The sequence below is a fragment of the Grammomys surdaster genome, unplaced genomic scaffold (assembly GCF_004785775.1).
Source record: "Grammomys surdaster isolate TR1022 unplaced genomic scaffold, NIH_TR_1.0 133, whole genome shotgun sequence".
NCBI classification, from domain to species: Eukaryota; Metazoa; Chordata; class Mammalia; order Rodentia; family Muridae; genus Grammomys; species Grammomys surdaster.
The window spans coordinates 1,142,875-1,168,210 of NW_021604591.1; the positions used below are offsets into that span (position 1 = coordinate 1,142,875).

Here is a 25,336-nt window from a genome sequence, read left to right on the forward strand (position 1 = left end):
GTGCAAGGAGTGCTATTTGGGGTATTAGTTGTTGTCGTCTTAATCCTGTGATCAAACAGCTGATAAGAAGCAATATCAGTGTTTGTTTGGGCTCAAAATTTGAGTGTACAGTCTACCATGTGGAGGAAGGCATGGCATGGAGTCGGGTTTGGCTGTAACAGCAGAAGCATGTGCTGACTGGTTACACAAGTCAACAGGCAGGAAGTAGGGATGATGAGGCATGGTGCTGAGCTCACTTCCTTTTTATTCAGCTGGAACTCCAGCCCATGGGTTGATGTCACCCATATTTAGGGTAGGACTTCCCTCATTTGAACGTCTCTGGAAATGCTTCTGAAGACATGCCCAAGGTGTATCTTCTAGATTCAAAGCCAGTCAAGTTTATAAGGACGATTAACTATCAATCAATGTTCTGTCTAGTTTAAGTTGAGCTACATAGTAAAACTAGTTTCTTCTTCTTCTTCTTCTTCTTCTTCTTCTTCTTCTTCTTCTTCTTCTTCTTCTTCTTCTTCTTCTTCTCCTCCTCCTCCTCCTCCTCCTCCTCCTCCTCCTCCTCCTCCTTCTCTTCTTTCTCCTCCTCTTCCTCCTTTTCTGGAAAGGAGGTGGGGTGTATTTATTATAAAAGAAAAAAAACAAAACTAGACTCTATCAGCTTTTTCAGAAGGAAAGGAATAGTCGCTGGGAGAAGACACTAGGACACAAAATGACAAATGGTAAAACTAGTTTCGTATCCTTCCCCTAGGTCTTTGGTTTATTTTTTGTATATCCGTTATCCAATCTCACCATCATCCTTTGTCTTAGTTAGGGTTTCATTACTGTGAAGAGACACCATGACCAAGGCAACTCTTATAAAGGACAGCATTTAATTGGAGCGGGCTTACAGGTTCTGAGGTTCAGTCTGTTCTCATCATGGCAGAGAGCATGGCAGCATCCAGGTAGGCAAGGTGCTGGAGGAGCTGAGAGTTCTACAGCTTGTTTAAAAGTCAAACAGAAGCAGCTAGAAGATCTTAAAACCCACCCCTAAGGTGATACACTTCCTCCAACAAGGCCACACTCCTAATAGTACCAATCCCTGGGCCAAGCAAATTCAACCATCACTGCCACTTCCCAAAGCTTCCAGCCTCTGATCTGAATTGATTGCTCTCTGTGAGCCACTCAATTCTTACTGAACCAAGCATGAGCTACATGTCCTGCAAGACCCAGTAACAAGACAACAATGATGCTTGCCTTCATTGAGCTCTTTAGGAGACAATTCAGGAAGGAAACAAAAAACAACACCTCAGTCCAACCCCTCACCCTCTGTTGCAATGAGTTATTTCCAGTTTTGCTTTGAAGGCTTGAAGCCTTCCTGTTAGGTGACAGCACTGATGCACCTGTCAGGGATGGTGGGAATGTTGTTTCCAGTCTAGCCACAGTGCTCAGCCTCTATGTTCTGGAAGACAATGCAAACTCTAAAGCATCTTCCACCATCTCAGTTAGCTTATACCATGAAACTTTTTTCAGTCTTGCTTCATCTGTCTTACAGCTGGCTCTGGATTTGGGGAGCAAAGGTGAGGATGAATACTGTGATATATTGAGCCAGGATGGAGAGGAATATGTAAACTTGACCATAGCCACGTTGGAACTTGGCCACAGGTCCTCTGCAGAAGAGAAATCTAGAAACCTAGGTAGTCTAGGTATTCCATTGAAGGAAGTGGCCCAGGACAGAGTGAATAGGCACCCCATGCAGTTTTTATCCTAGAGCCTGAGGAGACAGCTTGGGTCCCTGGGTGTTTCTCTGAAAGTTAAGGAAGGAGCTCAAAGTTACTGCGCCCCAGACTATGAACTGAATATATATCCATGTTCATGTTCCTTAGAAATGCAATCCCTTAACAATAGCAACAAAACAAAAACATCACCACACACAAAAATCAACCAAACATGATGGGTGAGGCTTTGAAAACAGCTTCTTTGGGAAGTGGTGGGGATCATGTTTCCTCAGATAGGGACAGTCTTCTTGTGGACCTGCAAAGAGGCAGAACCTGTGGAGAGTGTCCCCTGGAGACTAACACTACATTTAACTACAAAGTTATTTTCCCTGCTAGCTCCCTGCCCAGCCCAGCCTGGCAAGTGTCCTGTGATCACCTGGGAGATTGCTATCACTAACAAACCACACAGGCTGATCTCATGGAGCTCCTAGCAAGCAAAGATGCAGATTATATTAATGATTCAGACTGGTCTAATTTTATAGATGGACAAAACAATCATCTGAGACACAAATAGACTTCATGAAGTCAGGCATGATTTGATATGTCTGAAATCCCAGCATTTGGGAGGCCAGGGGCATGGTTGTTGACTTCGAAGCCAGCCTGAGCTACTTAATGACCTCCCCCAGCCCTACCACCCTCCCTGGTTCACAGTAAGATTCTGTCCTCTTCCCCTATACCTTCACTACAAACTGGAGGCCCTATCAGCCACTGCAGGCTTGGGCTGGGCTCTATAAGTAGACAGCAGTCAAGCAGCTCTAAACTAAGTTAGAAGCAGCAGCAGCAGCAGGTGAGCAACCCTTGCCGGGGCTTCCAGCAAAGTAAGAGGTATGGGTCCTGGTGAGCCAGACAGAGCACTGTCTGGAAAGTGTAGCTAGGAGAGAGAGAGCAGGGCAGTCTGATTGCCCTAGGAATGAAGCCTGCTGGATCTGTGGATCTTGGAATGAAGATGGATCTATGCACAGAAGGGAAGCCATCGTGTGATCTGGGAGCAGAAGGGAGGCCCCAGCTTTGAGAACTGTTCTCTAGTCCTGTTTCCATCCTCTCCCAGGTGCCTGACCTGAATCTCTGGCAGAGCATCTGAACAATCCAGTGCTGGGGCCAAGAGATCAGATTATTTCCATCTTGCCTAAATTGCCTTGCACACTGGGGTTTGAGACAACCACTACTTTCTATTTTTATTCTGAATAGTAACCCACAAGCATTAAGTCACAGCATTTTGGAGCTGAAAAAGGCTTCAGAGCTACCAATGTTCTCATTTTGGAGGTGACTGAGCATCTGACTAAGACATCCTTCTTCTGCGTCTTCTTGGTATCTTCCTAGTACAAGCAGGAGTTTAGGCTGCATAACTTGATTACTCTCAGGGCACTGGGGATGGGACCTGCTTTCACGACATCTGAGGAAATCTTCAGAAGTGGCCACTGGTCTGGGTGCCCCTACCACTGCAGGGAGTGGGAGCTGTTTGCTGAGTTTACACCACCTTCCCTCCTCAGCATTGGGCTTCAGCTGTGATTCCAAGTCCAGGGAAGAATCCTTTCTGCATTGTGTGCAGCCACTGGACTAAGAGCAACGTGGGAATCATTTACCAACACTTCTTTTCCAGATGTTGCTCTATGTAGAGAATACTGTGTTTCATGTGAGATGACAAGACTCACGGCTTTGATTCCACAAGTAAACGAGTGAGTTGAGGGAGACCTGAAGGGGGTGCGGAGGCATCTGGGGAGACTTTGGTGATGGGTGTGGCCATGGTCTAGACATTCCAAACAAGTCTAATGAGCAGGAGCAGACCTCACCACTCCAAGCTGTGATTCCATTCCCTGAGCTCATGACCATACAGCAGGGCAGACGCGGCCCAGCTCCATGCTCCTCTCCAGACAGGAAAGAAATGATCTTTTGCTGCTTGCTTCACTATAAGTCAATCAACAGTGATTTATTTTCTAAAAAAGTATATAAAAGCACATATAAGCAGGGGCTCCCTCTCCTAGAACTAGAGCTGCATCGTAAGGCATGGCCTGTGGGCAAGGCCTCAGTGGAGAAAGGAAGATCTGCTTCCAAACTACCAGTGGCTCTGCCACTGCCCCAGACCCCACAGGGACTAAGTTGCATATAAACAAAGACAACACTTTATTAAATCACACCCATAAAGTATAAATTAGCTTCTTTGGGCTCATAAAAAAAAGTATTCCTAGGCTCTGAAGAAAGTAGTCTTATGTCAGTCCCAAGGCACTTTTCTCCCCAGGAGATGATTGGTCACTTTCTGTGGAAGAAAACACAGGGAAGAAGTCAGATGTAGACACGGGTAGCTGATCAATCTCACCTTCAGCACACTGTGGAAGGGACTCAGACTTTCCCTAAATCTTGTGTTGCTCACCTACTGACAGTGGCAATTAGGAAAAGTGTTTAGGAAAGATGGCCTATAAGCAACACCTATTCCTCCTCCATAGAAGCAGATGATCTAGAATTCTGACAGCACTCCAGCACAGCAGGCCTGAGTGATATTAACACACCAGGCAGCCATGCAGTTCCTGGAGTCTCCCCCAATGCCCAGGCTCCTGGGTGCTCCAGACATGATTCTCAACCCTCAGTCAAGTCTGGTGTTCAGCTTCTGACTTTCAGGGTCCTCTAGAATCTAGTGAGTAGCCTGAGAGGAAAACAAGAACTATGCGGGACAGGACCTCCAAGCCAGTGACCAGCATGGCTTCCAAGGAGATCCGCCCTAGGAGGTTCTTGGCAGGCTCCACTCCTCTCTCACTCATGTGGTCCAGTATGTGGTCTCACTCCACTAACTCTCTCACTCATGTGGTCCAGTATGTTTGCACAGTTCTAGAGGATTACCACAGGAGTTTAATCATCATTTGGAAATTACAAGCCTGATACTTTGTACAGTTCAGCTATGAGGGAGATGCTGCCTGTGTGCAGTCAAGTGTAGTTGCAGACACATGGAGAGTGGCCCCCAGCTATCTCTCACTTGAAGGCTAATCATAGCTGCCTACTGCTGCAACCTTAGCACCCAGTCACTCTGCTTCTCGACAGTGAGTCAGGCTATTTTTATTTCCCTCTGCTGATAAGCCTGACCACCCCTCCACAGACAGTGCCAACTCAACTAACCATTTTATAGTGCTGAGCTCGCAGCCGGTAGGATTTATATTCTGATTTTCTCTTCTCCTCTTCTCTCTTCTTCTTCACTTCTGGAAGCTGCTCATAAATCCTTAGAAATGTCACAAGTGGAAAGACAGAAAGAAGTACAGTTATCAAGCATGAAGGCACAGGATGGCTCTGCCCACACTCTGGCTCTATGCTGCCTACGAATCCAGCCTCTAGATAAGGCCAACTCCTGTTGAGCATCTATGTCCATGGACACGGAGAGCCTAGCCTGGGACGCCCACAGTCTGAAAGAGAGATGAATAAAACCACAGAACATTGACAATAGGACTTATTTCCAAAAACAGAATAAAATAGAGAGAGTAGGTAAAATTCTGTTTTCCATGCCATGTGTTTTCAATTTAGCAAACAGGTGTTACTGAGTATATACATACATTAACACAGACACACACCTCTATGTATACATATATCAGTATCAATTGGGGTACCCCAGGCTAGTGGAACTCAGTCAAGCCTTAGCTTATCAAATGCTAGGCCTATATGGGTATGCAACACCATATCCAGTGCATTACTGTACTTTACATTTTTTCATGACACACCCCTTCCTGGTTTCATGACGCTCTTTTGCCTCTCTTAGTCCCTCCCCTCAAGGCTGTCTTTCCACTTTATGTTCTGCAAATGGAGAAAACATGGCTTAAACACTGCTCAACACAGTGATGTCCAGATTCATACATTTTTCCTGGAAATAAAATATCACTTTTCACAGCTGAATTCAATTCCATTGTATAAATACACCACATTTCTTTTATCCACTTCTCTGCTGATGAATACTGAAGCTGACCTCACTTCTTGGCTGCTGTGAATATTGCTTCAGTACAAGAATACGGAAACATCTCTGTGATATGTCACTATAAGGCCTTCAGGCATACACCCAGAAGTGCTACAGCTGGGCTATGGTTTCATTTTCAGTTCTTCTGTTTTAGAGGTGGGGTAGGGATGATTTGTTTTTGAGGAACATCATGCTGAGTCTACAGTGGCTCTGGCAGTGGCATTCCCTCCCACAGTGCAGGTCCTCTCTACCATTTGCTGTCATTTGTTCTTGATGCTAGCCATTCTGACTGGAGTGAGAGGAAATCTCAAAAAGAGCTCTGATTTGCATTTCCCTGATGGCTAAGACAGTAAACATGTTTTCAAATATCTATTGGCTACGGCTACGAGAACTGTCGACTCAGCTTATCAGCGGGATGGTTATCCTAGTTGATTTAATCTCTTTAGGTTCTCTATAGAGTCGACAGACTCCTCTGTGGGATGTGGTGTGAAACGCCCCTTTGTCTGGATGTTGGAACACAGTTGGTGGCACTGTTTGGGAAGGCTGAGGAACATCACTGGAACAGGTGCTCACTAGGGCTGGGTCTTGACCTCGGACTCACTTCCTGTCGCATTCTACTTCCTGAGTGTGGTGCAATGTGGCTGGTCAGCCAGCCCCCTGCTCCGTCACCATGTCCTTCCCTGGGGCTGGAGGCTTGTATTAGGATATTTTATCACAGCAACAAGAAAATAACTAGACAGATGCATAGTTGCCAAAGATTGTCTTCCATTTGGAAGATCATGTCTTTGCTGTTTCTTTGCTATAAGAAACTTTAATTTCGCCAGGCAGTGGTGGCGCACGCCTTTAATCCCAGCACTTGGGAGGCAGAGAAAGATGGATTTCTGAGTTTGAGGCCAGCCTGGTCTACAGAGTGAGTTCCAGGACAGCCAGGGCGATGCAGAGAAACCCTGTCTCGAAAAACCAAAAAAAAAAAAAGAAAAAGAAACTTTAATTTCACGAAATTCCATGTTCAAGTCTTAGGACATATTCCTGTTATCTTAATGTGTTTTGCCTCTAGCAGTTTCAGTTACTATTGTACTTAAAATATAGGAAATAAAGAAAGTACTAGAATAGATGCACCTGTAAAATACCATAGAGTTCAGAGAGAAGAGAAACTTTATTCTGAGGAAAGGGCAAAGCAAGCTTCAGAGAGGAGCTTAGGCTTGCGTTGGAAATGAAAAACTGTCAAGGACAGAGAAAAAGAAGGGAGACAGGGCATCCACGCTGGGGAACGTGAGGAGTTGTGGTACAGAGGCCAAGCAGGAAGCAGGTGACACTAGGCTGGCACAAGCTGAGCATCTTAGAGTTGTGTGAAAAGTTAACCTTCATCCTATATAGGGTTGGGTGGCCCTAACTTCAAGCCGAGAGGAGCACAAAAATGCATTTGAAAATTGACTCTGGCCAGGCAGTGGTGGCGCATGCCTTTAATCCCAGCACTTGGGAGGCAGAGGCAGGTGGATTTCTGAGTTTGAGGCCAGCCTGGTCTACAGAGTGAGTTCCAGGACCAGCCAGAACTATACAGAGAAACCCTGTCTCAAAAACCAAAAACAAACAAACAAACAAAAAAAAACAACAACAACAACAAAAAAACCCGACAGAGACTAGATTGCATAGTAATAATGGAATGACGATAAAGTAGAACATGTCTCAGGTAATGCTGACTGGTATGGGGACACATTCACAACACGATGGTAAGAGAAAGCAGGAGTCGGACCTGAACACAGTATACCCACTACTGGGGGTGGGGAAGTGCGCGGTACCCATCACCACAAATCCCACTCCATCAACAAGATGAGTTTTTGTAGGATGAAAGAGAGAATTTTGAGTAGTATTTATTTTCTTCTTTCTACTTTTTAAAAAATATCTTCCAAAGATTTTTGCAATTTTAAAAACAAGAATCGTTGAAAAGAAAGCAGCGCAGAGTGGCAGCAAGCACCTGTGATCCTAGCTCTCAAGACACACTGGCAGGGAGGATCTCAGTGAGTTCTAGGCCAACCTGCTCTACAGAGCAAAGGCCAAGCTAGCCAAGGCTATCTATATCTATATATTTGTTTGTTTATCTCAAACAAACCAACATTGATAAAAAACAAAAAACAAACAAACAAAAAACCAATCCACCGCTTCAGAAGCACCATGCAACTCTATGACTGTTCTTATTAAAGCCAGCTTCTAATCAGCCCCAGAAACCTGTGATTTAGTTTTCAATAGCATTCTCACAATCAATATATGCTTATCAAGCTGATTAATGAGTAGACAATGCTTTTAATGGCATAAGATTCAAAGTCTTTATGAAAAACTGGTCTGAAGAAATAGCTCAGCCTCAAGAGCACTGGCTGCTCTTGCAGAGGACCCAGGTTCAATTCCTAGCATCAATATGGTAGCTCACAAATGTCTCTATCTCCAGCTTCAGGAACTCTGACACCCTCTTTCGCCCTCTAAGGGCACTACACGCATGTGGTACACTTACACATACTAAACCAACCAATCAATCAGTCTTAAAGCAACAGAACAAAAGCCCGGTTCCTTGTGCGCTTGCACCCCAGTCACTTGGTCCTTGTTCCCAAAGGTCAACACTGTATCACTTCTTCTGCAGCTTACAGAAACCCTTTACACATGCACAGGTCACAGCTACAAAAGCAAAGCCGTTTCTTTCTGAACATTAGCAATGAAGCAGCAGACTGAAACTGAACACATTTCTGAAACCTGAGTTCTTAAACTAATGTCGTGAAGAGCAACCCACTAATTCTTACTCTGTTAGAAAAACTCCTAGAAATGAGATTGCTAAGATAATTTATTTCAAAATATCTTCTAGTTTCATCCAGATGTCTAACGCAAAGAAGCTCACACTAGGTGTTCCCTTCCCTTTGAACAGGAACCACGTTCACACTATTTTCTGTTTTCCTTTCCTGTGCCTCCAGAAGCAACATCAAACCTAACCTCACATGCTTCCGCTGGGCAGGTGCTGGGAAGCAGAGCTCCTGGCTGTCTGGGGCCTGGCTTACAGCTGCACAGTCATTCCCGTTCTTTCCAACTTACCGTCTGGTCCTCTGGATCATTTCCTTCTTTCCAATAGGCTTGTTCTTCTGGACAGCCAGGAGGACTAGACAAGAGAGGACGCTCATTAGGAGATAAGTGTAAAGAGAGGTAGAGCTTAGCTGAAGAGCTGCTGTGCTGGCCCTGATTTGAGCTGGAGTACAGGAAAGTGACTGAAGACCAAAGACAAGGCCCAAGTCTGAACTGTCTTGAGGGACAGAGGCCACCGCCTAAATCTGCTATGGCAGGGAACCCGACTACTGACCAGCTGACCAGTAAGGCTGACAGCTTGAGGTAGTGCTTTACATCCTCATAGCTTTCTTGTTACTTTACTGAGACTTGCCTCTCAGTTACACTGCGAGCAACTGAGAACACACAAAGACCCTGGCTGCAAACCCCAGCTCTTTCACTATGAAGCGTGTACCTCGGGGTGAGCTATTTTCTCCCTGTGAAGTATTAACACACTGCCTTCCTTAGGTGCTCTGAGAACAGTGCTGGGCAGACCTCAGAGGTCAGTGTACCACTAGTCATTTCCCGCCACACTCTGAAGCCATAAACACGAGGCTAGTTCACAACAGGCATCCTCCTTAAGGCAGCTTGTCCTTTTAAAGAGATGCAGTGACAGGACTAGGAGACTGGCTTACGGGGTCACAGAGGTGTGAGAAGCTAGGCTGGACCAGTCTGCCAGCTACGGAGGAGACTCAAGTGTCGGCAAACAACACCATACACATTCAGCATCCTTGCTTCTGCCTGGCATCCAGCAGTGCCCCTCACACAGTGGCCACCCTCAGCAAGCGTACCTCTCCTAGACAGGGGCCTCACAGTGTTGAACAGAGCCTCCCGCTCATTCTGGAACAGGTTCTGGAGCTTCCTCTCCTGGACTAGTAACTTCAGACGCTTTACCCGCTCCCCGGAGCGGGAGATGAAATCAGGTCTGTGAAGCTGAAGGGATTCCTACAGGAGAGAGCCTTATATTAATGACACAGCCAGTTTTCCAAGTGCCCATTAAAAACAAACAAACAAACCAAAAAACCAGCACCTACCCCCACAGGTTTGGGGAGCCTGAGGGGAGGGCATACCCAGGGAGATCGAAGGAAGCCCAGGAATGCCTTTAGGAAAAGCTGAGAACTAAGGTGGGGTCACCTGCAACTCTTCCAAATGCTGATGAGACAAGAGGTCAGTTCCTTCACTTCAAGCAATTCATCATTAAATATGTCCTTCAGCCACCAAGTGGGAGGAGCTCAGGGTGAGCACTTGGTTAACACTGCAAGCGGACCCAAACACTAGGCCTGCTACTGCACATGAAGGAGCCTGCACACAGCGAGCAGTACAGCAACAGGACCCTGCCTTCTCCTCCCAGTCCTCAGACACAGAGGATGCTGGAATGACTAAACCCCAGCATGCCCACAAACACACATGGCTAAAGACAACCTGATGTCACTGTGCTTACCTGCAGGGTTGCTCTCACAAATGGCCAAAGAGAAACCTGGTCACTATCCCTGCCTTGGCCTCCCAGGGACCCACGACTGTCCATGCGTTGTGTCTGCTGGTTTTGTTCCCTCAGTGGCTCCCTCCAGGGTTTGGTTTTGGTTAATGGTTCAAACCAGGAGATACCAGGTCTATAAATCTTTGGCAGGTTTTCCTTCTTAGATCCAGACTTTCTATTTTCCACAGGAACAAACCATGAGACTCCTACAGGAAATATTTTCAACAAGAAACTTTAATAACTGCACCCAATTACATCAAAGAAATGTATGTAATACTGACTTGCATGGGACTCATCTGTTGGGGGTGACAATCTTTAGGATGCCCTTGAGTTGGTCTTAACCATAGTAGATTCTCTACATAAAGTTCTAGTTACTTTCAAAATATGCCACTGTGGTGGCTAGTGGCAGCTAAAGTCCACACAGAGGTCTCACAATCAAGGGATCTCAGTGTTGCAACAAACTTAGACATGCCTTTTACTAGTTTCCCAGCTACCTGGAGTTAGAAACTGACCTTCACCAGAATTTGACTTGTTCTTCCTTAAGTTTTTGGCCTGCAGATAATTGGAAAGGAACTTTTTCTCTTTGGCTTTTTCTTCTGACAAAGAAGTCACATCACTCTCATCTTCCAATCTGGCCTCACTAGAACTGGGAGTTGGGAAAGTCACCCCAACATCCTTAGTATATTTTTTGACACCAGTCACAATTTCCGAGTTACCTGAGGGGAAAGAAAGATGTATCTTGGAGCAGACAGGAAGCAAAATTGGCAGGCTTAATCAAGACAGATGGTGAGCCCCTATTAATAACTCAAAAATACACTGCATGGCAGGGAGGGCAAAGGAGGAAAGGAAGAGAGGGAACAAAGGAAGACAGATGCAGACAGAGGAAAGAAGAAGGTTTAATTTCTAAGTGAGTTGAGCTATCAGACAGAAAGAAGAAATATGGATTCCTCGGTCCAGGCTTTCATGAACTCTGATGCCAAGGGAGCAGGATAGTAAGTATGTCTGGCACGGCTGCCAATCACCCAGGAAGAGGAAGAAAGAGGTGACAGTGGTGAGCTCAAGACTTGAAGGAAGAAGGAATAAGACTGACTTGTATAAAATCAGAAACTCGCTAGTCCTGCTCTCCAGTTACTGTTCACAACTCAGGACCCCAGAGCATTAGTCACACAAGCCACTCTCTTCCCTCTTCTGTTTCCACAAAGTGCACACAGTGACAAACCACACACTGTTCTGTAGGTTTTCTTTTAAAATATATATGCTCAGGACCTTCCAGTATTGGTAAAGTAAGATTTATGTTTGAGTGTGAGTGTTTTGTCTTCATGTATGTCTGTGTGACAAGCGTACCTGCAGAACTGGACTTAGATATGTTTGAGTATGTATGTGTCTATTGGGAACCAAGGCCCACTGCAAGAGCAACCTGTGCTCTTAACCATCTTCCCAGCCTGTAGAGAGCATCCTCAATTCTATATAGAACTTATTTATAGGAAAATACAATAATTAATTTAACCATTGATATTGATGGCTATCAACATTGATGTTTAATTTTCTGCTATAATGAACCTACATTTTACACTTAGAATTTTACATATATTTAAGTATATCTATTGGCCAAATTCCAAATGCAAAAAAACTGCTGGGTTAAACTAAATCTGGTAAGAACTGACTGCCAAGCTGCCCTTCACAGGGACTCAGTCACTTGGATCCCTGCTATGAAGACACTCATTTCCCTCAGCTCTTGCTTAGAACTTGCATTTTTTTCAATTAATACATAAAAAATAGCAACTAAATATGCAGATACTTTTAATCTTTATACCCTTTATCATGAGTGAAGTTAAATAAGAGTGTTGAAGGGATACGGCTACATCAATGCAAAATTTAAATTCAAGGGACTTACCAGCTTGTACACCCTTGTTCACCATGTGTACAGTTTCCTCACTGGAAAGAACAGAGTCCAAGCTCAACAAGCTACCAGCAGATGAAATGGAGTCAGAAGAAATCATATGGTTGGCTACCTGGAAAAATGAAGAGACTCTCTTAGAGTGATCTGCAGCCAGAGGTATAGTTACTCACAGGGCAAGCCAGCAACACAGTTCAAAGAAGCTTGTGAGCGATGTGGTCGTGTGTCTGTGCCGGGGACAGCACTGCTGTAATGACAGAACCCAAGCTACTGCAATAGAGAGCCAGGAATTTCCCTCAGATCTGAGAAAACTGAAGAAGCTGGTAGCTAAACCTTAGCCTCAAATATCTCCACAGTGAAATTCTCAGCTGACACCTGCAGATAATTCTGGAGCTAAAAGAAATGTTAATCTAAGTGATGAAGTCCATAGCAGATCCATCAGTCAGAGCAGATTCAGACACTTCTTATATATCTTATAGACGGATACCAAAGAGCTACAGTACACCTTCAGAAATCCCAAATGGGTCAAGTATAAAACATATGAAAGCCCCTAAGCCCTTTTCAGAGCAAGCAGACTGAGTTGAGAAATGGAAGCTAACAGTGGTGGGTGAGAAAAAGTTCAAAATATAGCTGAGCAAATGCCTCATAAAACTGTTTAAAATAATAAGTGGGTGGTGGTAGCCCACTCATTTAATCCCAGCACTTGGGAGGCAGAAGCAGATGGATCTCTGTGTGTGAGGCTAGCCTGGTCTACAGAGCAAGTTACAGGACAGCCATGGCTGAGAGATAAACCCTGTCTCAAAAAGCAATTAAATAAATAAATACATAATACATACATACATACATACATACATAAATACATAAATAAATAAAGTCTATAAGCAAGTTCACAAACATGGAGGTCAGAAGAGGGCATCAGCATCTTTCCCCATCACTCTTAGTCTATTCCTGTGAGGCAAGGCCTCTCCCTGGACCTTGGGCTCACATCCCATAGCTAGACTGGAAGCCGGGAAGCCCCAGCAATCCTGTCTCTGCTTTCCTTGGATCTGGGATTAGAGGCGTATTATAAAGGATGCTCAGCTTGTTAAGCAGGTGCTTGGGACCTGAGCACTGGTTGGCATGATGGCACAGCAGGTGTCCTTTTCCACTGAGATACTTCCCCAGCCCAAGTGTATTTCTTAAGCCTGCTCATCATAAAATGTCTGGGGGAAGGAAAACCCTATGGAGGGAAAAGACAGAATCTTCAGGGGAGAGGTTTAGTCTTCTCATTTCTTCTAAGTGCTAAATGACATTTTTATAAGCAACTTTGATAGAACCATAGTGCAGTCCAAGCAAAGCATCTACTCCTTTGAACTGAATAGACTCCAAGGCTTCTGGGAACTTAGCTCAGAATCCTAGAAAAAGGGGAGCCATGATAAGGCATTTGAAAGCAGGAAATATTTTGGCTTTCAGAAAAGTAAGTATTGTAAACTGCTAAGTTTAACACCATTGACCTGTCAAATTTAAAACTGATCTCATCAATCTGCTAATCAGCAGGCGTGTGAAAGTCAAAGGCTTGCAAACGTCCAAGCATGGTAAAGAAGACAAAAACTGGCTGCCAGATCAGCTGTTTTCCTGGTAGACGTGGTCACTGAGTGGCAGCATGACTAGTATATCTGAGGACTGGAGTCCTCAGGGTTGAAACGATACACTGACAGACCACGGTCAGTCCACACTTAGCCTAGTGTTATCTGAAAGCTCACAGAGGCTGTGCCCGAGTGCACACATTGCACTTTACACAATCCCCACAGAGCATCTCCTGTGTCTGTCTCTGTCAAAAGATGGTTTAGTTGCAGCCATCCTTGCCTGTTTTGCATATCAATGTCTTGGAATTTTGGAAAGCAGAATTTCTATATAATAAACACCCAGAGTACCTGAGAGGCTGAAAAGCTCTTAAGAAACAGGAGTATGGCCCAAACCAAATAAAAGAATATTTAGTATGGATAACTATATAAATTAAAGGTCAGAGACAGAATGGTCTCTGAATGGTTTGATTTGGGGCTCAAGAGATGGCTCAGTGGTTAAGAGCACACGGACTGCTCTTCCAGAGGTCCTGAGTTCAATTCCCATCAACCACATGATGGCTCACAACCATCTGTAATGGGATCTGATGGCCTCTTTTGGTGTGTCTGAAGACAGTGATAGTGTACTCATATACATAAAATAAATAAATCTTTTTTTAAAAAGGTATTTTGATGCGGGAGAGGAGAAAACCAAAAGAAAACAACAACAACAAAAAAAACCAAAAAACAGTCAGCTCCAGGCCTAGAACCTGACCTAAGCTAATGCTAGGTCCTGATTTTACTAATTATCTCTCAAGACACAAAGTTGTCTCTTTGTGTCGGTTACCTCACTTAAGATGGAACTGAAATTTTTACTCCTGAAATTACAGGAAGTGTAGAAAGAGGCTAAACACACTGGCTTATACCTGTAATCCCAACACTTGGGAGGCTGCAGGAGGAGGACTGCATGCAGCCTGTCTGAGGCTAGCCTGAGCTATATGGTGAGGACCTGTTTCAATGAGAAAAGACATACATATAACAAAAAGTGTTCAAAAGAACAAAGAAAAATTTCAACAAAAAGAAATACTAGAAAAAAATAACATTTCAGCTATTCATATTAAAGTAAGAAGACTATGAGTTCAAGTCCAAACTGGGCAAAACAGAGGTACCATCTCAGAGCGAACAAACAAACAAAGGTTTGCTGGTTGATGGCAGGCATAAACAGAATGAGATACAACTAGTATAAAACTTTTAGAATGCTAAAATGTTAAAAAGCAAAAATGCACAAGCACAAAAGGGACAATGCAGGCCAGACAAGTGTCTAAGGGAGAAAGTACACATCTGACCACATGGAGACACTTATGTGTGAGTTAAGACTCAAAGCTGCTAGGATGGCAATTCTCCCCAGGTTAATCTGTAGGTTCTCCATAAACCTAAAAAAATCATAATGAGCTGTCCTGAAAAAATGTATAAGATGATCCAAAGCTTCCATTAAAAAAAGCAAAGGGTCATAAGAGCCAGAAATTACTAAGAAAAGAAAAAGAACCGATAAAAAGTATATTTCCTAATTTCAAAACAAAGTTGAAATGGTTAAGATACAGTATAGCAGAGATTAAAAACTGGGGTGTAGACACATCGGTCAACACAGAGTTGAGAGTGATAAACAAGATGATGGTCAGCTGGGATTCAGAATAAACACATGTTCACATGCAAACGGCGATGCTAGCCACCTCATCACACACAAAAAGTGGTCTGAACGAGGACGCAGACCTAAGTAATTACTAAACCTTAGTAATTACTTAGTAATTACTAAGCAGATATGTCCAAGCTTTCTCACATTGCAATCTATCCAATGGCACACTCACAGCTCGGAGACACATGTGGACTACAGGTTGAACATGCTTGCATCACCTTTTAAAATGAAAACACAGGGGAAAAAAACTCAGCTCTAATACCAACTGCACAATCCACACGGGAAAAACTGTTAAAGCAAACTGCATTATTCATCCTTTAATTATTCAAATTTCATTTTTAAAATAAACAGAAGTACCAGAATAGGAGACATTCTCAAGTTATACATCTTATAAGACTTGTGACAATACACAGCTGATAAGAATAGATAACACATATGATACCCAAAAGGCTGAAAAGTGACCCCAAATACATAAAACTCTATTAGCTGAGCAGGAAGACAGACAACCTAGTTTCAAAGTGGGCAAAACTGAGTATCCTTGTCAGCAAAACCAAACACACACAAAGGTCTTCACTATCCAGTCACCGGGAAGCCCAGATTAAAATCACGATGGAGTGTCTTCACATTATTTAGTATGGTCACACCAAAACCATGAATAATGACAAGTTTTGGTAAGATGTGGAAACACTGGAGTGCTCAACACACTGCACATAGGCATTGGAAAGAGTGCAGTCACTTTGGAGAAAAACCCAAACAAACAGGCAAAAAGCCACAAATAGCAGCAACAAAGAACTCAACCAAAACCCCTACAAACAAACAAAACCAAAAAGGGCTGGGGTGTAGTGGTGCATGCCTTTAATCCCAGCACTTGGGAGGCAGATCTCTGACTTCAAGGCCAGCCTGGTCTACAAAGTGAGTTCCAAGGCAGCCAGGGCTACACAGAGAAACACTGTCTCAAAAAACCAGTAAATGACTGAGTAAATAAGTAAATAAAAAAAACACAGGCAGTTTCTAAAACCATTTTAAAAAATCACAAACTATTTCACACCTAAAAGAAATGAAAATGCTTACATAAAACTTCTATACAAATGCTTACATAAAACTTCTAGACAAATGGTCATAGAGAGAGAGAGAGAGAGGGAGGGAGGGAGGGAGGGAGGGAGGGAGGGAGGGAGGGAGGGAGGGAGGGAGAGAGAGAGAGAGAGAGAGAGAGAGAGAGAGAGAGAGAGAAACAACAATCCAAATGTTCTAAATGTCCACTAACAGACACACTGTGGTAAACACCCACATAATCAACTACTACTCAGCAGTAGCAGGAGGAACTGAGTGTATCACATGGGTAAACCTTAAAAACAGTACACTGAAGCAAACAAGTCATATGCAAAAGGCTGCTTCATCAGTGACCATATGAACTGTGCAGAACAGGAAAAGGACAGGAAACGGGTTCTGGAAGCTGAGAATAAGGAATAACTGTAAACAAAGAGAAGAGTTTTCTAGAGTGAATAGACATACTCTAAAAGCACGACTCACTTGCACTAGAAACTTAACACTGGCTGCCTCTGCTGAGTTGGATGCCTGGGAACAAGAGTGGGAAGGAGTCATCGAACGCTCGAGCTGCATCAGTTGTAATGCTTCACTAGGCTGTGTTACTAGTCTAAGAGAGAATCAGCAAAAACACTTGAAGTGGTGTGTAGCAATGAAGATGCAATGAGTTTGATGGTGTTAAGTTGTAAAAAATGTTTTAGCCCTATAAATGTGGCAAACTGATTCCATCATGCTTAGTTCAAAGATCCAAGTCTCAAAGTACGATGTCCACAAATGTATCCCTAAGAAGACTGCTGTATTTGCAAAAGTAAGTTGTGAATGCACAAAAGCCAGGGAAAACTCCCATTTACAGTGCATTTTTTGAAAAATTGCTATGAAAAGGCAAACATTCAAAACTATAGTCTAAAAACGAACCCAAAACAAAATGTACTCACGCATGAATGTCCTTATGATGTGAACGGACCTCTATGATGGTGAAAGTCAAATGAGACAAAACAAATACTAACAGGGATGTTGACAACCTGGACCATGCACACTGCTTACAGGTGTAAAGTGTAAGGGCTCTTTTGAACAGGAATTTAGGATTGGAAGGAATTTTCCCAGGATCAGTCATGATGGCTCTTCCAAGTTTACTAACAAAGATGTTTATAGTGAAGACTATTTCTAGCACATACCACATAAAGAGAAAATATTAAACATTCTTAGAAGAATTTAGTATTGAAAGGTTGGTTTTAAAATAACCTTAGAAATTAATATATATAAAACAGAGAGCCCATGTTACGGCATGACATGAGAACATTAGGTGGGCTGTAGCCTCACATCCTAGAGTAAAGCCCAAGCAATGATACAGGAAAAACTAACTTCTACCCAGATTCCAACGTCACCATGAAAAGATCTGTACTTGTGTCCAACTGGTTTTGGGGATCCACCATGGAATACATTTTTAAAAATCCTTTGACAGATGCAGCTGGCAAGCTGCAGAACAAGTCCCTGTATCCATAGAGGACCACAAGCACCTTAGCAACCTCCAGGCATGTGTGGCGGGATGGCTGTCTTCCAAGTGGGGCTTCCACATAAAGATTTAAGCGTTTCCAAGTTAAATGATATCAGCTATCACAGTGTAAACTTTCTGCTGTACATTATCTTGGAAGAAGATGTTTGCTGCTTTTCTCTAATGTTGAAAAATAAACTCACCTGTTGGTGCCTAGTTCTACACAGGAAGAGGAAAATGCCAGCATGTCAGTGTTTGTGGTCTTTTGCAGTACCTTTCAAGTTAAAAGGTACTAGATGAGACACATTTCCATATTTATTGATTAGACATCATTAAGGACCCTTTAACTCTTGTGTTTATGGAGGCATGACCTCACATACCCTAGGCTGACCTTTAACTTGCTGTGTACTGAATCTCTGATCTACCTGTACCGGCCTCCCAAGCCCGGGATTAAAGGTATTTGCCACCATGCTCTAGCTTCTTGAAGCCTTTTTAAAGTCAACACTTACTTCTAATTGTTTTCATTAATCATACTAGCCAAAAACTAGCCAACTTAATTGGCAGGTATGATGGTATATAACTGTATTCCAGCACTGAAGGTAGTGGTAGGAGAATCAGGAGTTCAAAGTCATCTTTGGGTACACAGCAAGTTAAAAGCCAGCCTTGGCTACATGAGGCCTGTCCAAGTAAGACAATTACTCTGAATATAAAAATTGGGCTTGGAAGAGCGTATTTGTTACAATATAGGAAGTTTAGTATCAGTGGCCTTCAAATCAACTAGGCACCTGAGGGGAGGGAGAGGTTTTTCCTTCTGAGGAACGCATTAATGGTAAATATTACTACCCAAGCTTAAAATGCCAGAAACACTCTAGTCAGTCAGTCAAAATCAGAGGAACTCTGTCACCAAACATGGCTTCTTCTTGTCAAAAGGCTTTAGGAATGTCCAGATCAACTAATTATAATTATAATCCATCTGTACAAAAAAATAACCTTTTGACATGTAATTCCTAGAGGTTAAGAAATTATGAAAAATGTCAGGTGTATTGGTTCATGTCTTTAAACCTAGTACTTGGGAGCCATAGGCAGTAGATCTCTGAAAATTTGAGACCAGGCTGGTCTATGTAGTAAGTTTCAGACAGCAAGGGTATGTAGAGACACCCTATCTCAAAAAAAAAAAAAGTGTATGAATGTGTATAAAACCATCCCCAGAAGGTTAAAAGGGCATTGTATCTGAATAGGTTTTTGGGTTTTGTTTTTTCTGGTACCCATATGAGTGAGAACTGAATACAGAACAGATTTGGGTGACATCAACATTCAAGCTGTAGCTACCAAGATGGTTAACATGCTATACAGGCCATTATGGTCAGGGTCAGGAAAGTTTCCCAGCTACAGGAGGGCTGAGGAACAGAGAAAGAGAGTAAACTATGAACTAAACTCCTCCATCAATACATGGGAAAAATCAGAAAGCTGACACATGATCATGAAACTCTTGCCGAGCAGCAGAGCAGGATAGTAGGAATTCCAAAGGTTTTCTGCCAAGTTGGAAACATGGTTAAAGTGGTTTTCCCTTGTCCTCCCTTAAACACCTTTGCCACTGGCTCTAAATATTCACAGGGATCATGATCACTCACTGGGTAACTCTGCATCTTTATTTGACTCAGGAGGCCAGCTACACCTGTTAGGTTTACTTGGAGGTTCTGACTTAATTTTAGGATTAGTAGAAATAAAACTTCATACTTCAGCCAGAATTGATTTCCTCTTCAGATCTTTCCATTTTGATCAGGTCCACCATATTGCAATTGTTTTGGATTAAAATTTCAAAAGAATCAAGCTATTCAATTACTAAGTTTTAGTGACTGAGAGTCCAGCTTAAGAGGACACCAGATTTTCTTAGGAACTTTATATTGTTTATTAAAAGATATCTATTGATAATTGACTATTTAGAAATACTTACACACAAAATGAATTGTAGCACTTTAACAGTTTGAATGGACTGCTTCTCTACCTCTACTTTTTTTAATGTTTCTAATCTTGAGGTTGGGAAGAGCTCCAGTCATAGAATGAGTGTGTATTAACAGCATAACTACAGTCCAGCGAATGTTTAAAAACCAACAACAGACAAAAATGAAAACAGCACAAACAAGACATGAGAAATATAAATGAAAGATCTGAAATATTTTTAAAAACAGACTTCAGAGTATTAGCAGATATTAGAACGCAGAGTCCTTGGCAGGGACCTGGGGATAACACAGCACACTCTCTCAGAACTGCTGAATGCGAACTTCAAAAACTTTCCAGAGGAGACATGTTTAGAGACAGAAGCGAGCAGAGCACAGATTGTAGACTGTAATTTAATTAGATAACTAGGTAGGTTTTGTAACCTTTTAGTCAGTTTAATTTATATTTTGATCAATCATATTTAGATTTTAAAATATATCTGCATACAACAACACAAAACAATCTTTAAAAAGATCAGTCATATGATGCTCACACATATACGCAGGCAAAACCATTCATGTACACTAAGAACCCTCTTTCGTCTGTGCTTGTGTCTCTATATCACCAAGTGTTGACACTCTTTCCTTCTGTGGCAACAACAGAGAGGAACTCTTCTTTTAAAGGATCTGCTCTGATTATATTAGTCAGTCCTGGGAATGGACTCCTACAATAGAAATGCCCTTCTCATCACACATTTAGCCAAAACCTCTAACTTTTGACATACTGTTGCTACCTTGAAACATAAGGAAAAAAAATTGACTCTCATGTATTTAAAAATTATACTTCTTTGGCCCAGTTTTACTGTGTTGTGGTTACAGAACAGGCTTACTTATAAAACTACTTTGGGATTCCTTAACATTTTGCCTAATGTATAGTAAGTATTCTATAGGTGTTTGGAATTAACTATGGATGCTATGTTTTGAGAATGGAGTTTTTTACAGAGACATATTAAAAACAAGCTTAATACAAGACTATAACTACAGTCGACCATCCTTTCTTCGTGAATATGAATCTCAAGAGAAGCATGTTAGAACATCCTACCACACTGGTCAAATGGACAAGTCAATGTGTTAAAGTTGAAAATAAAGCAAATCTCTTAAAAGCCTCTCCATGTTTTGACTTGGAAGATGTATACCACTGTCCCATACCAGAGTTTGGAGACAAATAGCATTTACTCAAAAAGACAACAAAACACACACACACACACACACACACACACACACACACACACACACACACACACCTTTAATTCAGGCAGGAATAAAGACTTCAAAAAGAAATTTTGTACTCTTGTATGAGACTGAGCATTGTGTAGCCTAACCGAAGAACCCCACTTTCAGTATACGTGTAAAAGATTCAGAGAGCTCCCCTATCCCAGGTCTCTGACACATCCTCGCGATGCCCCAACAATAGTGGGGATACTGAACCTGAAGAGGCCACCTCCTGTAGCCAGGAAGAAACCTGATTGGAGATATAGGGACAAGAGATATCAACCCAACAACAAGACACATCCCAAAATTTATTCTGTCTACAAAAATTGCAGATGGAGCAGAAACTGAGGGAATGGCCAATCAACAACAGGTCCAACTATTCCAAGGGCAAGCACCAAGCCCTGACACTATGACTGATACTCGTTCTGCTTGCAGACAGAAGCCTAGCACGGATGGGCTCTGAGAGGCTCCACTCAGCAGCTCAGACAGAAGCAGACACTCACAATCAAACATGGGAGGGTGCTTGGTAACTCTCAGGGAAGAGCTGGGGGAAGAATTGAGGGTGCCAAAGAGGATAGGAACTCCACAGGAAGACCAACAAAATCAACTAACCTGGTCTTGGGGGCTCTCAAGAGACTGAATCACCACCTAAAAAGCATACACAGAACTTAGGCACCCTGCATATATGTAGCAGATGTGCAACTTGGTCTTCAAGTGGGTTCTCCCAACAACTGGAGCGGGGAGTTTTCTTTAAAGCTGTTGCCTGTCAGTGAAATGTGTTCCCTTAACTGTGCTGCTCTGACTGGCCCCAGTGGGAAAGGATGTGCCTAGCCCTGCAGAGACTTGATGTGGCAAAGTGGGGAAATACCCAGGGTGGGGAGGCTCCAGCCTCTGAGAGGATAAAGGGAGGAGGATAAGGGATAGGAGTGTAAAGTGAAAAACCAAACACACAGAGGGACACAGATCTGATGGCTTGTTTTGTGTGCTGGCCAGCTGGGCTGAGTGTTCAGCAGAGCTCGTGTAAACGTTCAGATGGAATATTTTGCAGTGAATAAACACCTGGGTTGGATATACCTGTGACTAGATGTCAATGGATTCTGAGATTATGAACATAAAACAACATTGTGCTTTTTATACCTACTGAAAGGCATGTACGTGTACACACACACACACACACACACACACACACATTTTTTAAAAACCCAAGTAAACTCAAAATCTACTTCCAAAAGGCCAGTCATATGATCGAAATGAGAATGGGCACAGGGAAATTCTTTTTAAAAGGGAGGCCATGATTGGGAACATATTTAATTGAACCATCCTTCGCACTAAGGGGTTTTTTTGTTTGTTTTGTTTTTCTACCAGGCATAATAGTGCATACCTATAATCCTAGAATTTGGGAGACTGAGGATGGAGGATTACGAGCTTGAGATCAGCTTTGGGTTACACAGTGTATTAAAAAGATGAAGATGATGAAGAGAAGGGAAAAATAGAAATGGCATGGACACTGCCCAGTCCTTCTCTCACCAGTTCTGAAAGGAGTCACATAACAAAACTGGAGGGTCAGGTGAACTTTCAGGAAATCTACCTTCTCTGCTCACCTATCAATGTCATACTAAGTTTTGGTTGGGGGTGGGGAACTGGAGAGTTGGTTCAGTAGTTTATGGCACTTTTTGTTCTTGCAGAGGATTGGGGTTTGATTTCCAGCACCTGCATGGTGGCTCACAACCATCTATAACTCTAGTTCCTGGAGATCTGATGTGCTCTTCTGACTTCCATGGGCACCAGGCAAGCTCCTGTGGTGCACACACATACATACAGGCAAAACACTCATACGTACACAATAAAAACAAACACCCCCACACACACATTTTATGGTTTCTTTTTAGAAAACATCTGGCAAAGGAATCCAAATACTTAGTGGAGGACAATCATCTTTGCAACTAACTAATGATGTCAGGCCAGCTGGATAGCAACATGCAAAGGAATAAAGTTGCACCCATACAATCTTTAAAAGTAGCTAAAGCTGACGTAAGCGAAACAAAGGCTAAAATTACAGGCTTACTAGAAGAAAACCAAGGAGTACTTTTGTGTATCTGAAGTTGGGTTGAGCCTTACTACCAGCTAGGACACTGAGGAACAAGTGATGTGTACAGAACAGGACTTTGCTAAAGTGCTGCACTGCAAGTGAAGCCAACAGTCTGGAGAGCAAAGCAGAAAAAGGGAAGAACAAGCTCAGGTGGCGGCATAGGCCTTTAATCTCAGTACTTGTGGGGAGAGGCAGAGAGAGCTCTTAGTTTCATGCCAGCTAAACTCGTCTATATAGTGAGTTCCAGAGCAGCCATGGCTATACAGATACTCTGTTTCAAGAAAAATAAAGGAAGAACATATTTTTAAATTATATACCCATTAAAAGATTTGCAATCTAGCTTTGCAGAAGACTCACACAACTTAAGAAATACTCCTAAGCCAAGTGATACAAGTAATTTTAAGAGCCAGCCTTACTGTATTTCTGTTTTTAAACATTTCACTTTACTGTACAATTTAAAAAACAAACACACATTGTGTGATGGCACAGGTCTATAATCCCAGGAAACAGGCAGACAGTTTCCTTTTAGTCCAAAGCCATAAGAAATAAAATAAATATATCTTTTTTGAAAAAAAGTAATACCTACTAGAAAACACAACATATAAAAACTGACTCAAGAAATAGACATCTTAGACTCATATTGAGTCAGTTTAAAAAAATAGAAGGCCCCCAAAGAAAAACATATGACCTATAGCAATTAAATTCTATCAAACACATAAAGAATTAACGTTAATCATAGCATTAATCCTAATACTCAGTATCAAAACACAGCAAGACAACAAACCCAATCCACAAGACTGGCATTATCCTGACAGCAAAAGCAGCAAAGACATCACAAGAAAACTATAGGTAACAAGAATATAGATGCAAAAAGTCTTCAAAAGTCTAGCAAACTGAATCCTATGGCACTTGAAAAGGACTGCATAACAGCAGAATGGGAATTATATAAGGAATGCAAGTTTGGCTCAACATGAAATTATCAATATACACCACATCAATAGCCAATGGGAAGAATGGGAAGTTGATGGTCACCTTAATAGATGCCAAATTTGACTAATATCACAACCTTTTTATAATAAAAATAAAATCCAAACTAGCAAAAGGGAACCTCCTCAATATAATAGAAGTCACAAGAGAAAAAGCCACAGTAACGTATTCTCAACTGTGAAAGACTGAAAGTATTCCTCCAGAGAACATGAACAAGGGTATCTGCTTTTACCATTCAACATTCTACTACAAGTTCTCTGTAAATCAGTTAGAAAAATTAAAATCATCCAAATTGAAAAGGAGAAAGACTGTCTCTACTTGCAGATGACAGGAAAGTCTGTATGTCCTACAAGAAAATTAAGAGTTAATAATCAATTCGGTAATGCTATAAGGTACAAGATCAACATGTAAACATTAGTTATGTATCTCTACACCAACAAATAATCTAAAAATGAAATTAAATATTTACACATACAATAGCATTAGAAAGAATAAAATATTTACAAGTAGAGGCTCTAAAGGGACTCTGAGTGGTCAAAACAATCTTAAAAACAGGACAGTTCTTGCTATCAAAAATTATGATGAAGATATACTGAATCCAAACAGTGGTACTAAACCAATGAAACAGAACTGAGTACCCCAATGTGGACACACATACAATCAAGATTTCTAATGACAGTGCCAAGGAACAAATGAGGAAAATAGTCTAAACAAATGATCCTGCTAGAACTAGACACAAACACACCGAAGAATGAAAGTAGTTCTTTTCTGTATACCATGTACAAAAATTAACTCAAAATAGACTAAATTCCTAAATATAAAAGCTAGACCAAAAAGACAAGAATCTTATGACATTAAATTTGACAACAATTTCCTGGCTATGTCCCCCAAAACATGGGTAACAGAAAGTACATGCTGAACTATGAAATATGCTTTATGTCAAAAGATACAATCAACAAAGTGACTGTGTGAGAGGCAGCCTACAGAATGGTAAAATATATTTTCAGATTATACATTTAGTAAGGAACTACCATATAGAAAAATCTAACAACTACAGAACAAAAAGCCAAGCAGCTAAGTTTATAAAGGTCAAAGGACTTTAAAAAAAAGAAAGAAAGAAAGAAAGAAAGAAAGAAAGAAAGAAAGAAAGAAA

The 25,336-nt window shown here is 42.1% G+C and overlaps 1 protein-coding gene across 1 annotated transcript in view; it reads right to left on the reverse strand.

Annotated features, from left to right (window-relative positions):
* Window positions 1–3,847: 3,847 nt before the first annotated feature.
* Alms1 (ALMS1 centrosome and basal body associated protein) overlaps window positions 3,848–25,336 on the reverse strand; it is a 98,717-nt gene continuing 77,228 nt past the window's right edge. The window contains exons 17-23 of the mRNA XM_028762410.1: window positions 12,126–12,243; window positions 10,744–10,947; window positions 10,196–10,437; window positions 9,546–9,699; window positions 8,749–8,812; window positions 4,851–4,950; window positions 3,848–3,999 (exon numbers count right to left, since the gene is read on the reverse strand). Of these exons, the coding sequence (XP_028618243.1) occupies window positions 3,955–3,999; window positions 4,851–4,950; window positions 8,749–8,812; window positions 9,546–9,699; window positions 10,196–10,437; window positions 10,744–10,947; window positions 12,126–12,243 (927 nt within the window). The 3' untranslated portion in view covers window positions 3,848–3,954. The remainder of the gene's footprint in view (window positions 4,000–4,850; window positions 4,951–8,748; window positions 8,813–9,545; window positions 9,700–10,195; window positions 10,438–10,743; window positions 10,948–12,125; window positions 12,244–25,336) is intronic.